At 45.0% G+C, this 15,445-nt stretch overlaps 4 protein-coding genes across 4 annotated transcripts; all 4 read left to right on the plus strand.

The window, feature by feature from the left end:
• The first annotated feature begins 2,086 nt into the window (after positions 1–2,086).
• On the plus strand, positions 2,087–2,398 carry LOC140547115 (histone H4). The gene has a single exon (XM_072670672.1). The coding sequence runs from the start codon at positions 2,087–2,089 to the stop codon at positions 2,396–2,398; it is 312 nt and encodes a 103-aa protein (XP_072526773.1).
• Positions 2,399–3,271: 873 nt separating this feature from the next.
• Positions 3,272–3,646, plus strand: LOC140547031 (histone H2B). The gene has a single exon (XM_072670539.1). It carries the CDS (start codon positions 3,272–3,274, stop codon positions 3,644–3,646), a length of 375 nt encoding a protein of 124 aa, XP_072526640.1.
• A 3,478-nt stretch (positions 3,647–7,124) lies between these two features.
• LOC140546959 (histone H1-like) lies at positions 7,125–15,316 on the plus strand. The gene is made up of 2 exons (XM_072670440.1): positions 7,125–7,718; positions 15,272–15,316. Exons 1-2 carry the CDS (start codon positions 7,125–7,127, stop codon positions 15,314–15,316), a joined length of 639 nt encoding a protein of 212 aa, XP_072526541.1.
• LOC140547192 (uncharacterized) lies at positions 8,297–9,692 on the plus strand. The gene is made up of 3 exons (XM_072670781.1): positions 8,297–8,679; positions 8,901–8,986; positions 9,268–9,692. The coding sequence occupies exons 1-3, from the start codon at positions 8,297–8,299 to the stop codon at positions 9,690–9,692; spliced, it is 894 nt and encodes a 297-aa protein (XP_072526882.1).
• Positions 15,317–15,445: the final 129 nt, after the last annotated feature.

Genomic DNA, 15,445 nt, shown 5'->3' on the forward strand with positions numbered 1-15,445 from the left:
AGTACTAAATAGCCATTTATGTCATTTATTCAGGCATTCAGGTGCATTGAGGGAGGACACGTACTCTTGTCGTGTGTGTGTGTGAAATAATCGCTACGCACGTTAGAATGGCGTGATGTAGTGTGACTTTGTTGTATACGAGACCGAGGCGCACATGGCGACAGCCATCAGAGGGGAGTGGACGGCTGACCGAGGTATTTGTCGTGTTAAGACCTATGTTAACTACTTTTAATGTTCATACATGTGAAACGTCGTCTTTACATGACGACATGTGAGTCATTACACTTTGCGTTGCTTTGTGGAATAGGCGTGAGCTGGAGACTGGACCTGGTCAGCTCCGTTGTGTCGCTGTTGGCACGATAACGTTTGCTAACTTGCCAAAAATGAAGTGGATACTGAAATCCGATAAGTCGATTTTGCGGAGAGCCTAAAGTTGTACACCCAGTCACAGCAAATCGACGTAGAACTGCCGTTGCTGGATCTATGTGTGGAGTTGTACATAGCTTGGAGCCAGCTTAACGATTAGCAGCGTGGCTAACTCGGCCAGCATAAACAGTAAAGCACAAATATGAGCCTAATTATGAGGGGTCATTATTTATTGACCACAGTGCAGTGCCACATGCGGAGTTGTAGCATAAAAGTACGCAATACAGCCGTGATTTGTGGCTGTTGAGTGATTTGAGTTAACTTGCTTTTTCAGGTCCACACGTGAGCTAACATAGCGATTAGCATGCTAGCTAACTCGGATGGTACAAACAATAGCATTACGCCAGCGAGTGTAAATACCTGTCAGATAAATACACACTCGCTCGAGTCAGTCAGGTTTTATTATGAAACCGTGTATATAGCTAGCAACATTTTATACGTTTACTGCCGTGGTTGAAATCGAGAAGCCACCTCGGAGAGTAGCATGATGGCTAGGTGTCTAAAAATTAATCACAAAAATAACGATATTACGGACACGTGCGTAGTTCTCTATATTGTTATTTGGAGCAAGTGAGGGAGAAACAGTCGTGCTTAAACCCGGCTACCAGCAGCGTATCTTCTGGTTTTCAGAGCTGGGCGGCCTGTGTAGCTTGCTAGCTAGTGTTTTGTTTACAAAAGATTATTTTCGTTATTAGCTAGTTGCCGAAACGGCATCGGTCAACCGAAAAAACGAACAAACAAAAAAACAATGCAATTTCGCTCGTTGGCCAATAGTTAAACAGTAAAAAAGCTCAGAAAAAGCTATGACATTAGAACCGGAGTTGCACTGTCCAATTCCCAAGCAGCTCACTACTCCCTATGGAGTGCACGGTGTCACGAAAAAACGCTGTGCACTAGGGAGTAGTGGAGTGCGGTTTAGGATCGCCCCAGGTGTACGAAGGAAGACTTCATGCATGGAGCATGGGGTGTCATCCTGTGGTAAAACACGGAAAGATTATATATATATATATATATATATATATATATATATATACACACACTTGGCGTTATTATTGTAGTAATTGATTTTTAGAAAACAGTGCATAAATGTTTATTTACAAAGGCCACATGGCCCCTATCCACTTCTTACAGTGACTCAAAGTAGGCTCATACACAGCCTCACTAAACAGTTCATCTTATGCCTAGGTCACTGAATTGTATGAATTTATTCAGTTATTTATTTATTTAAGATTTCGCCATAAGACCAATCTATTTCAGAAATGATTTTAGCTCTTAATTGCAGTTTAGGTTACTTCGTCATTATATGGTCAAGCAGGTCTGGAGCTAGGCTGTAGGTTTCAAAGCTAAATCATGTTGAGTTAAAGTATTCACAGTGAAGGTTATGCATGATCCAAAGTGTGCTGCGTTATTTTGAACATGAGTACATCCAGAGAGAACGGAATTCTGGTTGACTGTATTTTGTATGGCTACCCACTCAGTGGCTATACAGCAAAACAAGCGTTCTGCACACGTACAGAGTATGAGGCGGAGCTGATGTACTGTGACGTCGCTCGGTTCCCTTGCTTTCATTTAGGTCCTATAGAGGGGTATAATTGGCGTGCCTCGGGTGCTCCAGCTTCATAGAGTCTCTTCTCGTCGACTGAGAAAAGAAGCAGCTAGGATGTCCGGCAGAGGCAAGGGCGGCAAAGGCCTTGGAAAAGGAGGCGCCAAGCGTCATCGTAAAGTGCTTCGCGATAACATCCAGGGTATCACAAAGCCGGCTATTCGCCGTCTGGCTCGTCGTGGTGGCGTCAAGCGTATCTCCGGTCTGATCTACGAAGAGACCCGCGGTGTGCTCAAAGTGTTCCTGGAAAACGTGATCAGGGACGCAGTCACGTACACTGAGCATGCCAAAAGAAAGACCGTCACCGCTATGGATGTGGTGTACGCCCTGAAGCGCCAGGGACGCACTCTGTACGGATTCGGAGGTTAAACGCTCGGCCTGAACAGCTCTAAACCCAACGGCTCTTTTAAGAGCCACCCACAAATCCAGCAAAAGAGCCTGTTTCTAATCTTAGCTTGTTTGTTTCAAATAAGGCAGTCTCCCGGATACTCTGTATTAAGAATGTAATATACGGGAAGAGTACATATATGTTACTTTGTATATATGTATTGTTTTACACCCCCCCCGTATGCGTTGGTAAAATCAGAACTATACGTCTTAATAAATCCTGATAGTCGCCGTCAACGCCGCTGTGGCGAAAAACAGATTAAGCCCTGTAGATTAAAAATGCGCGGGAAGGCGAACAAAGAGTTGATCATATTTGTTTGTTTCAATAAAGTCAATGATGGTGGTTATGAATCTCCCGGTTACTTTGTTAAGAAGCTCATTTTCAGGAGGAAAAAACATAATTTATATATAACATTTATATATATATATATATATGACATTATATTCTTATATAATAATGTGATTATTATATAAGAATACATATTGTTTTCCATTTACCCCGTTTGCGTTGATTAAATCAGAATTATACAGAACATCGCCGTCAACGCCGCTTTGGCGAAAAATAATGTGCCGCCTGCACGGTGGGTACAAATGCGCGGGTAGGCGAACAAAGAGAATGCTGCTCAGGGGAGGGGGAAGGGAGGAGGAGAAAAGGGAGGGGAGAAGAGGGGAGGGCAGGGGATGGGAAAAGGGAGTGTGGGGGGTTGGGAAGAAGCGAGCGGACAATTGTTGTCCAATGGTCGTACGACGGCATTCTAAAGGCGGTACCTTCTTGTATTAGAATGCCAGAGTCTAAATAATGTGGGAGCTTATCGCCTCCTCCTCATTCTTCAGTCTTACTCGACGAGGAGCAGTATGCCTGAGCCAGCTAAGTCCGCGCCCAAGAAGGGATCCAAGAAAGCCGTGACCAAGACGGCCGGGAAAGGAGGCAAGAAGCGCAGAAAGTCCAGGAAGGAGAGCTATGCTATCTACGTGTACAAGGTGCTGAAGCAGGTCCACCCTGATACCGGTATCTCCTCCAAAGCGATGGGCATCATGAACTCGTTCGTGAACGACATCTTCGAGCGCATCGCCGGTGAGTCTTCCCGTTTGGCTCATTACAACAAACGTTCTACTATCACCTCTAGGGAGATCCAGACCGCTGTGCGTCTGCTCCTTCCCGGTGAGTTGGCCAAGCACGCCGTGTCCGAGGGCACAAAGGCCGTCACCAAGTACACGAGCTCCAAGTAAATGGTGATAGCGGCGTAATCCAAAACCAACGGCTCTTTTAAGAGCCACCCACGGTTTCTTCGAAAGAGCAGTTTTATTCAAGAACAAAGTCGCCGATGGTAAGCTATAATACTAATTATTATTATTAATATTATTATTATTTTTTTTTTCCCCCATGAGTGCTTCTGCAGCCATTATTGTAAAAGGAATGCCCTTCAGTGTATGTATGTATGTAAATCAACTTACTTAGTAGTTTGTCTGCATTTAATTGGTATAGTATACTAAGATTCAGGGACAGAGCAGCAAACTAAAATACTGTGCCATACTAACTGTATGGCGTGGGGTTGTAATGCTAAGTGGGATAAATGAAGCTGCACATCACCTGTGAAAGACCAGTCCAGAGGAGATCAGCCTTACAGGTGGGGAATAGTGAGGCAGGAAACCATACTAGGGTTGACTTGAAGCCTAGAACTATACACTTGATCTTTGTAATGAAAGCTGTCTAGTATATATAACCAGGCATACGGTTAGGAAAGAGAGGAAATAAGTATCTCCACAAGCTTTTTTTGTTGGGTCACAGAAGGGTGAAGTTATTCAAAGCCTTAGGTTTATGGTGAGATTTGAGTGAGCAAGAATAGGTTCAGAGCTAGACTTTTGATGTAGAGGGTCGGAGCAAGGCAAAAGGACGAGGGTAGAGTAAGTAAAATAGTATGGCGGTCAAAGGCCTCAGGTTTATGATGAAGGTGGATTGAGTTAAAGTGACCGTGAGCTTAGGCCTTTGCCTTAGGATACAAAGGAAGGTTCAGTAAAAGTGAATTTCAGCATTAGCCATCAGCCTGATGATTTGGATACACATGGCCTCGGCCTACTGAGGAATGCACATCTAAGTAGAATGGTCATGACTGCATGGAATGGGTTAAATGAAAGTAAAAGTTTAAAAATAATAATTTGGTGTGTTGCTTATTGAGATAGAGGGAGGGATGGGGTTAATTTGTTTTAGTACAAGAATGAAATTGGAGTTGTTTCATGTGAGAGGTTCGAATGAGGATGGGGAGTGATTTTGTATAATGGTTGGAGGAAGGATGGTGTTATTTCATTTTAGGGTTGGAGAGAGAAGGTCGTGGGGTTTGTATTAGAGTATGAATGAAAATGGGTTATTTTATTTTGGGATTAGACGGCGGATGGGGTTATTTGGTTTCATGGTTAGAATGATGTTAAGGTTATGTTGTACTAGGTTAAGAGGGAGGACAGAGTTATTTTGTATTAGGACTACTTGGTTTGGTCACAAAAAGATGAATTTGGTTGAAGCCTTAGGTTAATGGTGAGATTCGAGCGAGCAAGAATAGGTTCAGAGCTAGACTTTTGATGTAGAGGGTCGGAGCAAGGCAAAAAGACGAGGGTAGAGTAAGTAAATTTAGGTAGCGTAAGTAAAAAAGTATGGCGGTGAAAGTGTGTTTAGTGCAGATGTGATCTAGGAAGAGTGAGTAACAGCAGCTTTGTAAACGAGGCCTCAGGTTTATGATGGAGGTGGATTGTGTTAAAGTGACTGTGAGCTTAGGCCTTTGCCTTAGGAAGGTTCAGAAAAAGTGAATTTCAACATTGGCCATCAGCCTGATGATTTGGATACACATGGCCTCGGCCTACTGAGGAATGCAGATCTAAGTAGAATGGTCATGACTGCATGGAATGGGTTAAATGAAAGTAAAAGTTTAAAAATAATAATTTGGTGTGTTGCTTATTGAGATAGAGGGAGGGATGGGGTTAATTTGTTTTAGTACAAGAATGAAATTGGAGTTGTTTCATGTGAGAGGTTCGAATGAGGATGGGGAGTGATTTTGTATAATGGTTGGAGGAAGGATGGTGTTATTTCATTTTAGGGTTGGAGAGAGAAGGTCGTGGGGTTTGTATTAGAGTATGAATGAAAATGGGTTATTTTATTTTGGGATTAGACGGCGGATGGGGTTATTTGGTTTCATGGTTAGAATGATGTTAAGGTTATGTTGTACTAGGTTAAGAGGGAGGACAGAGTTATTTTGTATTAGGACTATTTGGTTTGGTTCACTAACAGATGAATTTGGTTGAAGCCTTAGGTTAATGGTGAGATTCGAGCGAGCAAGAATAGGTTCAGAGCTAGACTTATGATGTAGAGGGTCGGAGCAAGGCAAAAGGACGAGGGTAGAGTAAGTAAAATAGTATGGCGGTCAAAGGCCTCAGTTTTATGATGAAGGTGGATTGAGTTAAAGTGACGGTGAGTTTAAGCCTTTGCTTTAGGATACAAAGGAAGGTTCAGTAAAAGTAAGTTTCAACATTAGCCATCAGCCTGATGATTTGGATACACATGGCCTCGGCATACTGAGGAATGCACATCTAAGTAGAATGGTCATGACTGCATGGAATGGGTTAAATGAAAGTAAAAGTTTAAAAATAATAATTTGGTGTGTTGCTTATTGAGATAGAGGGAGGGATGGGGTTAATTTGTTTTAGTACAAGAATGAGATTTGAGTTGTTTCATGTGAGGGGTTCGAATGAGGATGGAGTGATTTTGTATAATGGTTGGAGGAAGGATGGGGTTATTTTATTTAGGGTTGGAGAGAGAAAATGGTTATTTTCTATTAGGGTTAAAATGAAAAATGGGGTTTTAGGGTTTAAATGAGCTTGGGTTTATTTTGTATTGGGGTTAGAGTGAAGGTGCAGTTATTTTGTATTAGGCTTGAAAAAGGGCATGATTGTTTTATGTTATGTTTAGAATAAGTTTTGTCTTTTTTTTTTTTGTTATTTTGTTTTTTGTGTTTTAGGGTTGGGGGGGTGTATGCAGTTATTTTGTGTTAGGGTTAGTATGAGATTTTTGGCTATGGTATATTGGGTGTGTTACGAGTGCGTATTAGGGGACCTATGGAGAGCCGTTCCGAGTGTGGAAGCGCCGGTGACAAAGACGCATCGACGGTGGAAGTCATACTGCGCACACACGGCAACACTGTGCTTTACACACTCCTCAAGGTCGCCTTGCACGACGAGCAAAACAACGCACCCACGTCTCGGATGCCCAGCACGCTCTCGACGAGGCTCTCCTCCAACGCACCGGATAACACTCGCCCAGTTCGTGGCACCTTTTGTCGCCGTTTTCCACCGATTAGCACGCCAAATGCGCCACCGCCCGTTCGGCACGCCGGTAGCGTGGCACGCTTCGGTGAGCGCCGTATTAAACGCGGCGTCGTTACGCTGCCCTTCCCGTCTTCTCAACACACGGTGGAGCCTCTCGGAGACGAAAGAGCATTTCTACGCTCGCCAAGTTGAGCTTTCACCCATATTTCGCTCGACAAACGCCGAGAGAAAACACAAGTGCGAGACTGTCGCTGCCACACGGCTGTGCGGCATCGAGCGAGTTGAGTCTACAACGTTCTCATGTGGCTTTTAAGGGCCGGCCCCCTCGCTGCAGCGGGAGGTTCTACAGAACGCTGCAGCAGTTTGTGCTCACTCGCGCTCACAGCAAAGCAGAACAATGGCAGAAGTCGCTCCAGCCCCAGCCGCCTCGGCGCCCGCCAAGGCCCCCAAGAAGAAGGCCGCCGCCCGCCCCAAGAAAGCCGGCCCCAGCGTGGGCGAGCTCATCGTCAAGGCCGTCTCGGCTTCCAAGGAGAGGAGCGGCGTGTCTCTCGCCGCCCTGAAGAAAGCCCTGGCTGCCGGCGGCTACGACGTCGAGAAGAACAACTCACGCGTTAAGCTCGCCGTCAAGAGCCTCGTCACCAAGGGCACTCTGGTGCAGACCAAAGGCACCGGCGCGTCGGGCTCTTTCAAGCTTAACAAGAAGCAGACCGAGGCAAAGAAGAAGCCGGCCGCCAAGAAACCGGCACCTAAAGCTAAGAAGCCGGCCGCCAAGAAACCAGCCGCGGCCAAGAAGCCCAAGAAGGTAGCAGCCAAGAAACCCACTGCGGCTAAGAAATCCCCCAAGAAGGCCAAGAAGCCCGTCGCGGCCGCTAAGAAGGCAGCGAAGAGCCCCAAGAAGGCCAAGAAGCCGGCGGCTCCCAAAAAGGCGACCAAGAGCCCAAAGAAAGCCAAAACGGTCAAGCCTAAAGCAGCTAAGCCCAAGGCGGCGAAGGCGAAAAAGGCTGCCCCTAAGAAGAAGTAAACAGTAACGCCGTTTACCTTCATGTCTTGTTTCTCTATTCAACGGCTCTTTTAAGAGCCACCCACAGTTTCATAAAAAAACAGCTTTTTTCCCCCCTTGTTACTGCATAATGAATTGATTGTTAAAAAAAAAAAAAAAAAACACTCAACACAAAAATAGCTCTCATTAGTTTCCCCACACAATAATTATATATGATCAATATATATATATATATTTTTGGTTTGGTCATACGTGTTACATTTGAGCGGGAAAGGGAAAGAAAACGCGGGGCACGAGTGGGGGTAAATGTTTCTTTCTTTAACCCGTTTTCTTTCTTCCTTTCTGTCTCTCGGTCACACAGACACACAGCACGAGAGGAGGGAGGGGGTCGGGTAGGAAAGCGAGCAGAGGTGGGAGGACGCTAGAGTCTGACGGCGGAAATGCGATTGGCTGTTGGTGCGCGTAGCTTTTAGCCAATAGGACCGTAGGCGATTTTGCTATATCAACGGCGCTCGTTGGCCGGCGTGCATTATTTCAGCTTTGTTCGACGAACACGACTGACGCGAATCATGAGTGGAAGAGGCAAAACCGGTGGTAAAGCTAGGGCCAAGGCTAAGACTCGTTCGTCCCGCGCCGGACTGCAGTTCCCAGTTGGCCGTGTGCACAGGCTTCTGCGTAAAGGCAACTACGCTGAGCGGGTCGGCGCCGGCGCTCCCGTCTACTTGGCCGCCGTCCTGGAGTATCTCACCGCTGAGATTCTCGAGTTGGCTGGCAACGCCGCCCGCGACAACAAGAAGACCCGTATTATCCCCCGTCACCTGCAGCTGGCTGTTCGTAACGACGAGGAGCTGAACAAACTGCTCGGAGGAGTCACTATCGCCCAAGGTGGTGTGCTGCCCAACATTCAGGCTGTACTGCTGCCTAAGAAGACCGAGAAGACTGTGAAGACAAAGTAAATTGGCGCTCTCCGTTGATTTATCTATACACAAAGGCTCTTTTAAGAGCCACCCATTTTTTCTAAGAAAAGTGCTGCTCCTTTACAAACAACACTACATATTCTTCACGTGATTTCCAACTGCATAAAAAAATAATAGCTTTATGAACCGAGTTATTATATAAACACACTGCCATGCAATACACAATTGCCCTTTTTCATATATTTCACGTACTGAGATCAACACCCTATGCATATGTGCATGTATACACACATTCTCTCGCTCTCTCTCACACACACACACACAGTGTGTTTAATGTTCGCTGTAATGTACAGTACATTGATTAGTTTGATCATATTATTGTTCTTATTATTATATATTCTTTTAATGCTTTTTTTTTCTTTGTTGTTTTGTATTACAGGAGCCCGCCGTTTTGCTTTTAGGTTTGAAAAGAAGACGCCCAATAGTGTGTCACCGACGCATTGCCGGCCGCCCAATGGGAAACGGACAACGTCAAGACGCCCAATGAGCGGCAAGCGGCTTGAAAGCTTAAAAGCCATGTGAAGCGAGCGACAACTCATTCTCTTTCTTTTCCCCGAGAGGAGCAGAGTTCAACGCGATGGCAAGAACCAAGCAGACCGCTCGTAAGTCCACCGGTGGCAAGGCCCCGAGGAAGCAGCTCGCCACCAAGGCTGCCCGCAAGAGCGCCCCAGCCACCGGCGGCGTGAAAAAGCCTCACCGTTACAGGCCCGGCACCGTGGCTCTGAGGGAGATCCGCCGCTACCAGAAATCTACTGAGCTGCTGATCCGTAAGCTGCCCTTCCAGCGGCTAGTGCGTGAGATCGCGCAGGACTTCAAGACTGATCTCCGCTTCCAGAGCTCCGCCGTCATGGCCCTGCAGGAGGCTAGCGAGGCGTACTTGGTGGGTCTGTTTGAAGATACTAACCTGTGCGCTATCCACGCCAAGAGAGTCACCATCATGCCTAAAGACATCCAGCTGGCCCGCCGTATTCGCGGAGAGCGCGCTTAAACAGAGCGCTTCGACGTTTACCTGAAATACCCAACGGCTCTTTTAAGAGCCACCTACCCGTGTCCGCGCCGAAACAGCAAATGTCCGCCTCACCTCGGTGTTGCGTTTATATAATGTAAGGCTATTATGACGCGCGCGCGCTTCTAAGTTCCATAGGGCTGCGCGAGCAAAACCAGCCGTAAGACAGTGGTTGTAAAGTTTAGCAAAAAAAACAACAACTAATATATATGTATATATATATTATAACGTTTTGTACAACATTTCACATCAAAATCGCCATATTTAACATGTGTTTTAATACATATTAATACGTTTCTTTAAATACCTATCAATATGATTATACATATTTAATAGTTTGGAAACAGTTCATTCACCCCAGCAAAAAGTTGAAGCCACTGCTACTTCAGTAGAACACTACACTTTACCCTATGTAGTGTTTAGGCCGGTTTTGGCCTATTACAAACGGCATTTGACATGGATGGAGCGTGGATCCCACCGCGTGGTGAAACTATACAACTGCAAGCACAGTTTCAGAGAGCAATGTATGTGTATATTTATATAATGAGAGCTTGATTTTGGGTACCTACGTTTCATACATATGCAAAATGAGTTTGATTCCATAGAGAGTAAGCGAGACCAGCTGTGGGGCCGCAGTAAAGGAGTTAAGTGTATATTCCGGAGAGGACCACCGTTGTTGTGGGAACGCAGACATATGTCATGGATGGAGCGTGGATGCCATCGTGTGGTCAAACTAGGCAAATGCAAACGTTAACTACGTAGATTTATTCGTGTATGTGTGTGAATGTAACAGCTTTTTTCATTTGATAGATGGTTGTGAACTCCAGTACGTCTACTAAATCATTTGTATTGCGGTGTTATTTTGGTTAGTGTTTTTTAAAGTACATTTTAAAAAATGTTTCTATTGAAGCATACTTCAGTTCAGGGCATTTTAGTAGCCAGCATGGTTACCAGTTCTCATGCTGCCAGGCAATGAAATGGAAACTTAATTTAGGGTAATTTTATACACATTAAATATGATTGTTAACTGCACCAACAAATCTAAAAAGTAATTACGTGTCTTACGTGATGATTTTCGTTTGGGCTTGGGTTTCATTTCAACAATATGCTAACGATAACATACTCCAGACTGTATAATCTCCTTCCACAACTAGATAAAATGTCTTGTTTTGAAGAACGCTTGATAGAAGTCTTTAATAAAGGCACTTTATTAGCCATCATGACAACCAAACAGCATGCAGTTATGTAAAAAGCCACCAATTTACTCACTGCTAGAAGCCATTGAGACAAACTATAGAGTAGTGCACTTCTATGTAGGACCTTTATTTCCTTTTCTTTAGAGCCCTTAAACTCTGTGTATTAGCTTATATTGAGGTTACCATAATAATCATAAATCAGTAAAAAACACCGCTCATCTGCTATCAAGACCTGACCGAGGAGCTGGAGGCCAGTGGAGCAAAGCTAAAATATGGAAAAGCATACGCACCCTCAAATTGGTGCAAAAAAAAATAAATAATAATTTTAATCATTCAAGGCATAGGTAAGTAACAAATGAATACAAAAGTGCTAACAAAAGTGAATGAAAAGCCAGCCGTACTCACTTGTGAATTCGCTTTTTTGATTTTGCTTCTTTAAACGTCTCTGTGGACCAAAAAAAAAAGATTAATTGTTTTACATTTTAACCACACGATGGCATCCACGCTCCATTTACGTACTATGACCACAGACTTAAAGCTTAGCCCTGCATTTAATTGGTATAGTATACTAAGATTCAGGGACAGAGCAGCAAACTAAAATACTGTGCCATACTAACTGTATGGCGTGGGGTTGTAATGCTAAGTGGGATAAATGAAGCTGCACATCACCTGTGAAAGACCAGTCCAGAGGAGATCAGCCTTACAGGTGGGGAATAGTGAGGCAGGAAACCATACTAGGGTTGACTTGAAGCCTAGAACTATACACTTGATCTTTGTAATGAAAGCTGTCTAGTATATATAACCAGGCATACGGTTAGGAAAGAGAGGAAATAAGTATCTCCACAAGCTTTTTTTGTTGGGTCACAGAAGGGTGAAGTTATTCAAAGCCTTAGGTTTATGGTGAGATTTGAGTGAGCAAGAATAGGTTCAGAGCTAGACTTTTGATGTAGAGGGTCGGAGCAAGGCAAAAGGACGAGGGTAGAGTAAGTAAAATAGTATGGCGGTCAAAGGCCTCAGGTTTATGATGAAGGTGGATTGAGTTAAAGTGACCGTGAGCTTAGGCCTTTGCCTTAGGATACAAAGGAAGGTTCAGTAAAAGTGAATTTCAGCATTAGCCATCAGCCTGATGATTTGGATACACATGGCCTCGGCCTACTGAGGAATGCACATCTAAGTAGAATGGTCATGACTGCATGGAATGGGTTAAATGAAAGTAAAAGTTTAAAAATAATAATTTGGTGTGTTGCTTATTGAGATAGAGGGAGGGATGGGGTTAATTTGTTTTAGTACAAGAATGAAATTGGAGTTGTTTCATGTGAGAGGTTCGAATGAGGATGGGGAGTGATTTTGTATAATGGTTGGAGGAAGGATGGTGTTATTTCATTTTAGGGTTGGAGAGAGAAGGTCGTGGGGTTTGTATTAGAGTATGAATGAAAATGGGTTATTTTATTTTGGGATTAGACGGCGGATGGGGTTATTTGGTTTCATGGTTAGAATGATGTTAAGGTTATGTTGTACTAGGTTAAGAGGGAGGACAGAGTTATTTTGTATTAGGACTACTTGGTTTGGTCACAAAAAGATGAATTTGGTTGAAGCCTTAGGTTAATGGTGAGATTCGAGCGAGCAAGAATAGGTTCAGAGCTAGACTTTTGATGTAGAGGGTCGGAGCAAGGCAAAAAGACGAGGGTAGAGTAAGTAAATTTAGGTAGCGTAAGTAAAAAAGTATGGCGGTGAAAGTGTGTTTAGTGCAGATGTGATCTAGGAAGAGTGAGTAACAGCAGCTTTGTAAACGAGGCCTCAGGTTTATGATGGAGGTGGATTGTGTTAAAGTGACTGTGAGCTTAGGCCTTTGCCTTAGGAAGGTTCAGAAAAAGTGAATTTCAACATTGGCCATCAGCCTGATGATTTGGATACACATGGCCTCGGCCTACTGAGGAATGCACATCTAAGTAGAATGGTCATGACTGCATGGAATGGGTTAAATGAAAGTAAAAGTTTAAAAATAATAATTTGGTGTGTTGCTTATTGAGATAGAGGGAGGGATGGGGTTAATTTGTTTTAGTACAAGAATGAAATTGGAGTTGTTTCATGTGAGAGGTTCGAATGAGGATGGGGAGTGATTTTGTATAATGGTTGGAGGAAGGATGGTGTTATTTCATTTTAGGGTTGGAGAGAGAAGGTCGTGGGGTTTGTATTAGAGTATGAATGAAAATGGGTTATTTTATTTTGGGATTAGACGGCGGATGGGGTTATTTGGTTTCATGGTTAGAATGATGTTAAGGTTATGTTGTACTAGGTTAAGAGGGAGGACAGAGTTATTTTGTATTAGGACTATTTGGTTTGGTTCACTAACAGATGAATTTGGTTGAAGCCTTAGGTTAATGGTGAGATTCGAGCGAGCAAGAATAGGTTCAGAGCTAGACTTATGATGTAGAGGGTCGGAGCAAGGCAAAAGGACGAGGGTAGAGTAAGTAAAATAGTATGGCGGTCAAAGGCCTCAGTTTTATGATGAAGGTGGATTGAGTTAAAGTGACGGTGAGTTTAAGCCTTTGCTTTAGGATACAAAGGAAGGTTCAGTAAAAGTAAGTTTCAACATTAGCCATCAGCCTGATGATTTGGATACACATGGCCTCGGCATACTGAGGAATGCACATCTAAGTAGAATGGTCATGACTGCATGGAATGGGTTAAATGAAAGTAAAAGTTTAAAAATAATAATTTGGTGTGTTGCTTATTGAGATAGAGGGAGGGATGGGGTTAATTTGTTTTAGTACAAGAATGAGATTTGAGTTGTTTCATGTGAGGGGTTCGAATGAGGATGGAGTGATTTTGTATAATGGTTGGAGGAAGGATGGGGTTATTTTATTTAGGGTTGGAGAGAGAAAATGGTTATTTTCTATTAGGGTTAAAATGAAAAATGGGGTTTTAGGGTTTAAATGAGCTTGGGTTTATTTTGTATTGGGGTTAGAGTGAAGGTGCAGTTATTTTGTATTAGGCTTGAAAAAGGGCATGATTGTTTTATGTTATGTTTAGAATAAGTTTTGTCTTTTTTTTTTTTGTTATTTTGTTTTTTGTGTTTTAGGGTTGGGGGGGTGTATGCAGTTATTTTGTGTTAGGGTTAGTATGAGATTTTTGGCTATGGTATATTGGGTGTGTTACGAGTGCGTATTAGGGGACCTATGGAGAGCCGTTCCGAGTGTGGAAGCGCCGGTGACAAAGACGCATCGACGGTGGAAGTCATACTGCGCACACACGGCAACACTGTGCTTTACACACTCCTCAAGGTCGCCTTGCACGACGAGCAAAACAACGCACCCACGTCTCGGATGCCCAGCACGCTCTCGACGAGGCTCTCCTCCAACGCACCGGATAACACTCGCCCAGTTCGTGGCACCTTTTGTCGCCGTTTTCCACCGATTAGCACGCCAAATGCGCCACCGCCCGTTCGGCACGCCGGTAGCGTGGCACGCTTCGGTGAGCGCCGTATTAAACGCGGCGTCGTTACGCTGCCCTTCCCGTCTTCTCAACACACGGTGGAGCCTCTCGGAGACGAAAGAGCATTTCTACGCTCGCCAAGTTGAGCTTTCACCCATATTTCGCTCGACAAACGCCGAGAGAAAACACAAGTGCGAGACTGTCGCTGCCACACGGCTGTGCGGCATCGAGCGAGTTGAGTCTACAACGTTCTCATGTGGCTTTTAAGGGCCGGCCCCCTCGCTGCAGCGGGAGGTTCTACAGAACGCTGCAGCAGATTGTGCTCACTCGCGCTCACAGCAAAGCAGAACAATGGCAGAAGTCGCTCCAGCCCCAGCCGCCTCGGCGCCCGCCAAGGCCCCCAAGAAGAAGGCCGCCGCCCGCCCCAAGAAAGCCGGCCCCAGCGTGGGCGAGCTCATCGTCAAGGCCGTCTCGGCTTCCAAGGAGAGGAGCGGCGTGTCTCTCGCCGCCCTGAAGAAAGCCCTGGCTGCCGGCGGCTACGACGTCGAGAAGAACAACTCACGCGTTAAGCTCGCCGTCAAGAGCCTCGTCACCAAGGGCACTCTGGTGCAGACCAAAGGCACCGGCGCGTCGGGCTCTTTCAAGCTTAACAAGAAGCAGACCGAGGCAAAGAAGAAGCCGGCCGCCAAGAAACCGGCACCTAAAGCTAAGAAGCCGGCCGCCAAGAAACCAGCCGCGGCCAAGAAGCCCAAGAAGGTAGCAGCCAAGAAACCCACTGCGGCTAAGAAATCCCCCAAGAAGGCCAAGAAGCCCGTCGCGGCCGCTAAGAAGGCAGCGAAGAGCCCCAAGAAGGCCAAGAAGCCGGCGGCTCCCAAAAAGGCGACCAAGAGCCCAAAGAAAGCCAAAACGGTCAAGCCTAAAGCAGCTAAGCCCAAGGCGGCGAAGGCGAAAAAGGCTGCCCCTAAGAAGAAGTAAACAGTAACGCCGTTTACCTTCATGTCTTGTTTCTCTATTCAACGGCTCTTTTAAGAGCCACCCACAGTTTCATAAAAAAACAGCTTTTTTCCCCCCTTGTTACTGCATAATGAATTGATTGTTAAAAAA

Source organism: Salminus brasiliensis, chromosome 24 (genome assembly GCF_030463535.1).
Source record: "Salminus brasiliensis chromosome 24, fSalBra1.hap2, whole genome shotgun sequence".
Lineage (NCBI taxonomy): Eukaryota > Metazoa > Chordata > Actinopteri > Characiformes > Bryconidae > Salminus > Salminus brasiliensis.